The sequence below is a fragment of the Egretta garzetta genome, unplaced genomic scaffold (genome assembly GCF_000687185.1).
Source record: "Egretta garzetta isolate BGI_Z169 unplaced genomic scaffold, ASM68718v1 scaffold536, whole genome shotgun sequence".
Taxonomy (NCBI): Eukaryota; Metazoa; Chordata; class Aves; order Pelecaniformes; family Ardeidae; genus Egretta; species Egretta garzetta.
In genome coordinates, this window is record NW_009260068.1 from 1,124,844 (window position 1) to 1,130,851 (window position 6,008).

At 49.0% G+C, this 6,008-nt stretch overlaps 1 protein-coding gene across 1 annotated transcript in view; it reads left to right on the forward strand.

Annotated features, from left to right (window-relative positions):
• Positions 1-860, forward strand: part of PLA2G12B (phospholipase A2 group XIIB) — a 10,900-nt gene extending 10,040 nt beyond the window's left edge. The window contains exon 4 of the mRNA XM_035896674.1: positions 742-860. Within this exon, the coding sequence (XP_035752567.1) occupies positions 742-860 (119 nt within the window). The remainder of the gene's footprint in view (positions 1-741) is intronic.
• Positions 861-6,008: the final 5,148 nt, after the last annotated feature.

Genomic DNA, 6,008 nt, shown 5'->3' on the forward strand with positions numbered 1-6,008 from the left:
AGGAGTTAAGGTGGAGCAGAGCCCACGTTCCTTGGCTGAGCCGAGGCACCTCTGCCTGTAGTCAAGTAGGACGAGATTCCTCTGCCGGGTCAAGCTTTTTGGGTTGCAGGAGGAGCAGAACGAGGTGGTCGGAGAGACTGAGACAGGAGGACACAGTCCCAAAGGCAGGGTCTTCTCCAATCTATTCGGCATACGAGCAATGTTAGTGCCAGTGAGTAAACCCTAAAAGACCTGGTATTAAGCTATTTGTGACAAGCAGTTTCAGGCTTGGTTTTGGGGAAGAGGAGGAGCTAGGAGTCAGACAGACCACATCAACAGCTCTGCTGCTGCCACCACAGCAGGATTTTTTCATGCTTGCTGGCGTTGTAACTCCCAAAAAACAGAAGAGGTTGGCTATAGGCAACTGTGGGGTGAGGGAGCTGGGAAAGACAGTGCCGTGGTGGTCTGCTGGGAAATCTGCTTGGTAAACAGTGCTATTTGCAGTGCCCCAAATGATGCATCAACCAGAAAAGCCTGAGAGGCAAGAAAGGAGAGGGAGAGAAGTTAGTGCCAGTTTAGTACCACCCTAGGGAGAAAAGAGTTCCCAATTCAACAGAACCTGTGGATTTATACAAATGCAATACCCAGAGAGAAAAAGACAGCCCACGCTTCCAACTGCAAATACCACACGACTCGGCGCAGGGCTCAGGTGAGGGTGCTTCCCCTTGTTACCTACCTGCCTGATCTTTTCTTTCTCCGCAGCTTGCGAATCCGTCGCAGACGCAGTGTTCAACACCGTCTGGACCCTGGGCTGCCGGCCCTTCATGAACAGCCAAAGGAGCGCCTGCATTTGCAACGAGGAAGAACGAGATGAATTGTGAGGAAGAGCAGACGCCCGGCCTCCGTGAGCCTGCTGCCAAGCGTCCCCTCTCCGAGACAGCACTTCAGCGCGGTGATTTCTACCAGCCCTCTGGCCCTAGGACGGGATGGGGGGACCTGGGCCAAGCAATATACCTCAACTATGGCTTTTGGGCAGAGGGCAGAGAAAGGGGTGCCAGCCTGTGGATATAGGGCAGTGATGCCTGCTGTCCACCACAGATGCAGCTCAACAGCCCTTACCCCTTTCCAAGTCCATCAGCCTGAATGATCCGGTGCCAATTTTCTCTACAGACTGATCAGGAGAGGCAAGCGGGACGCAGCGCTGGTTATAAACAAGGGGTTTTACTTGTTTGCTTGCCTTAGACACACATGTATTAGCTCCCCCCGCCCCTTAACTCTGTAATTTGCAGTGCAAGGCATTGGGTTTCTGCAACCCCTGAAAATCCCAGTCCATGGACACAACATTTACGCTTTTCCACCACTGGCGACAGACAGAAGGGGAGGGGTAATTTGCTTTCAGTATGTTGCTCACACCCATCCCTGACATTTTCCATCCTATCATTACATACCCTGGGCAACCCTGCTTATTTAAGTACTTGGCGGATCCTAAAATGATTTAAAACATCCGGGGATTCGGTTAAGCATGAGAAGGACTTTAAGTGTTTGTGATTACAGGCACAATTCGTGTTTGGGCAGAAGGGGACCAAAGCCCATCACGTCCGAGATGTGAAATCACAGCGCTCTCCCGCAGCCTCAGGAGAGGAAGCTGCTTTTCTTTCACAGTGTCGGCCAGATCCATTTAATTATCTTCCTCCTATATCATTTAACAAAGCTTTTCCCTTAGGATCCCTTTTTACGCAAAATGGCTGGGTATCCACCTCCATCTTTTGCACGAGGGAAACAGTTGCCTTGGATGAGATGTTCAAAATCCTGGAGGCTTATCTGTCACGCTGCCGCTGTGGGACAGAGACGCTGCCAGCCGAGGAGCGATCAGCAGCCTCAGACGGCGTTCTTGCCATGGTTAATACTTCCATCCACTATCGGCAGCTTTTATTGCATGCAAAATTAGAATTTAAAGTGGAATTTCATCTACCTACAACGTTTGCAGACAGCTTTCATCTGTGTTTCTTGCTGAAAGGAACTTGCTACCGGGTGTGCGTGCCATGCCACATAAATACTTTAGCGTCTTCTGCAAACTTATTTATGGTTATGTTCTTCCATCTGCCACAGAAAAGTTAAGGCTACAGAAGGGTGATTTAACAAGAATGGAAAGAGTCTGTCTTAGTTACTTTTCTTCTGGTTTGTGTTTAAACGTATGCATGGAGCTATAAATGATTTAAGCCCCGTATTCCTGTTCTTGCCCATCATCTTTGCTGTAGAGCGAACAGCCGTAAGACACTCATCTGGCCCCAGATAGACTGAAACAACAAGAGCCCACTGGTGTTAAGGCCAGGAAAATGGCAGTGACCACATGAGGGGTACTGGGATGTCTGCCACCAAGGAGGACCTCCATGTACGCCGATCAGGGGCAATGACATCCTTTCCTAGCTCTGCTGACGCCACTGGAGGGCGAATACCAGATTGCCAAGGTTCATGGCAGCGTGCGTCTGTCAGACAATCTGATTATCCATCTAAGAAACACGTCATTTTGGCTAGGGATCAGATTCCTTGCTCCAGACACTTCCCAAACTTTGTATTTCCTTGGTGAAATGGTGCCCGTTGCCAGTTTTAAACGTAAGCATGCTCTTATGATTAAATGACACCATTTAAAAAAAAAATAAAAAAAATCTATCTTGCCTATGCTCAATAGCTGACTGGCTGGCAAATGTCTTAAAGCATTTTGTAGTTCAAGTGATATCAGATTAAAGCCAGGCCAAGTAACTGATGACAGGTGATGATGTACACTGGAGAAACTGAAGGGTTCTGAACAAAATCTCTCTGTCCACACAGTGATGCTTTGGAGACACCGCTAATATAAATCATAATTTCTTCATGCTTTCAGACCACCAGTCATCCCAAAACAGCACGCAGGGCAGCTGCTGAATAAATGCATTCGTCACTACAAAGTTATGCTGTGGTAGTCTGAAAAAATCCCATCAGCAGCTCTACAGGGCAACTTTTGAACCTTCAAGTGGTGGCAGTGACTCAGAAAAGCCATCAGATAATCCTGCACAGGAGACAAACGGTGCATGAACTACAGTAAAACTTCTGCAGCCAAACTAGAAATTGCTTCCCCTCTGTGCCGCTCCCGCTACTGATCCTGAAGCAGCTGATCACGGGACTCTCCAGGTCAATGCACAAACCCTGGGTCATCTTCACCTCCACCCTGCTCTGACGAGCAAGATGACATGGTGCTCACCCCATGGCTTCCTGTTGACTTTGTGTATCGCCAGGATTATTTGCAACTCTTGCTGATGTTCAACCCAATCGTCCAGTTGCTCTCTCCTAGGAATGGTTCCTCACACTGCAGTCTCTGTGTTTCTGCTGAGGACATGAAAGCAGGGACTAGGACGGCAAGGTAATAGGTATTTACTCCTGGAAGTCCAACGTTCAGACTTTCACTTTAAATCCTAAGAGGGAATGAGCTGGCAGCAGCCAGAACCCCAATGGCACACGTCGGGCAGCACGGATGCAGCTCGGACTTTGAACTACGGCTGGCAGTGCTGGCTGGACCCTCGGGAGCACGGGTCGGGCGCGGTGTCTTCTCGCGCACGCGCTGCCTGCTCATGCAGCACGTTTTGCTCCTGCTCTGTGGCATGGCAGATTAAATTAAATAGACAAACAAATCCCTTGACTCTCAGATGAGTCTGGCCTTTGATTTCGTGTCCAGGCCGCAATGCTGACAAAGATGACAGATGGAAGCAAGAGGTAAACTGGGGAGAGCTGAAAGACTTTGAAAAATGGTTTTGTTTGTGCCTAGGAGGCATCCCCTCCACATCAGAGGAGGAAAGGCCACAGGGCAGGGGCCAATAGTAGGCGATAGGATGAGGGGAAACGGCTTCAAAGTTGCGCCAGGGCAGGGTTAGGTTGGACATCAGGAAAAATTTTTTCACCGAAAGGGCTGTCAGGCCCGGGAAGGGGCTGCCCAGGGAAGGGGTCGAGTCCCCAGCCCTGGGGGGATTTAACAGCCGGGCAGAGGCGGTGCTGAGGGCCAGGGTTTGGGGGTGGGATGGCAGGGGTAGGGGAACGGTTGGGCTGGGGAAGCTTAAAGGGCTTTTCCAACCTAAACAATTCTGTGATTCTATGGTTCTACAGCAGGCCTGGTACCCTGCTTACGGAGCAAGCTAAACACCTTCCCAGACTGCTCCATTTGCGTGGCCACGCCAACCAGTGTCTCCTCCTCAACACTCTTACAGATTAGTTCACTAAAAAGCTTCAGAGCGGAAAAGCTGCTTCGTATGAATTTGTCAGGAAGAACCAAATAACATGCACACTAACCGATATACGCCAGGAACCGAACCTCTCCCTCCCCCACGTCCCTTTCACACGAACAAAAAACACCAGTTGCCTCTCCAGAAGGCACCAGCTAATTAATTTCATTTCCCAGCTCTTGTTTTATCAAAACAAGTACATTTAGCAGAGGCTGCCTGAACAAAGAAGTGACAGCGGGAAATTGCCCATGTGGTCCTAACGCAGACGTGAATCAGCAGAAGCAGGAGACGCAGCGCGGCAATGCAAGAAGGAAGCTTTTTCATTTCTTTTTCTTTCACATATGGTTAGATAACGCATGAAAAGCGCCTTTCCACTTATACCTACTTATCATCATAGAAACATTTTCATTTATTCTAACATACACATAGTCCCAAATTGAAAAAGCAGCCATGAATCCATTTAGAAAAACCATGAAGCTCCCAGCCCATCAAAACCCATTCCTCACTGGGATCACAGTCACTAGAAGAAATAAATCTGTGAAATGGGATATTGCTGATGTGATTTGTGACTCCCTTTCAAAACGGTCCCATCAAGCGGACTCCCCATCCATTTGAGAGCAGCAATAAATTTTGGCCTTGGCAGCAATTTGGCTTCTTCCAAGCCGAAGTAGAAAATGGGTAATGCAGACTGGGGCAGGGTGGGTGGGGGGATTCCAGCGCACGTCCAAGCACGCAGGACAGAGCCGCACACTGTGTGAAACTTCTTGCAGAAAAGCTCATGAGCACCCTGCGGCGCCGCAGCCAGCGGTGGAGATGGATCCTTTCCCTCTCACCCTCAGCCCTGCGTCTCCTACTCCATCCTTCGCCACTCGCTGTGCCTCCTGCCTTTCACCCCACGCTTCTAATCCTTCGCCACGCAGTGCTCCTGCTCCTGAGTGAAGCCCAGAGGAGCCCGAGCTGATCATCCGTTATATCTAATTTGGAAGGCATTTGACGGCCCAAAGGGATTCCTGACAAGCACGGTGCCACCACCACCACCAGTAATTGTGTCTCCAGCCAGCTGGAGACAGCGAGCGCACGCGGTGGCTCAAACGAGGCTGTCGTCCCTCCTGTCACCAGGCTCACAGGGGACAACCCCGTCCCGAGAACCACCCGCATTACAAATGATTCCTAGAAATACTTCATCTGCGTTCCTCTAATGCCTTTGCCAGAGCCACAGCCTCTCTAGATCAGGGTAATGCATTGCAACTTTCAAAGAAAGACTTGGTAGCAGCACGCTTTGGCGGGGGGTGGGGTGGTGGTGTTTATAGATGTTTAATGGTCTTTTCCTTACAGTCAAGATGCTATAGCACTTTTATGAAAGGCGCCACGTTTTTGGTGGGGGGAAAAGAGGGAGAAAAATAACGATACACTAAATACGAGAGGAAACACTGAAATTGCATGCAATTATCAAAAGGCACTAAAAAAATCAAGTTTTACTACATGCATTTTACTATTTAAAGGTAACATGTAACTGTGCCTGTGATAGATCTGAGCTTTAGCTGCCTGCAACAACTGCTTTATAGCTCCAAGGAACTTACGCAGTACGAAGTATGTATTTTTATACATGTTTTTATTAACGGTCACCCAAAAATCTCAGCACATGGGAAAGCTCCAGCATTATTCACAGAACTGCATAGCAAACACGTTCAGCTACGATACTATTTGTATTGTCTGATGAAAGAAGGGCTTGAATAACATTTGTGCAGTCATGGGCGAACAGCCCTGTGGAGCCTGCAG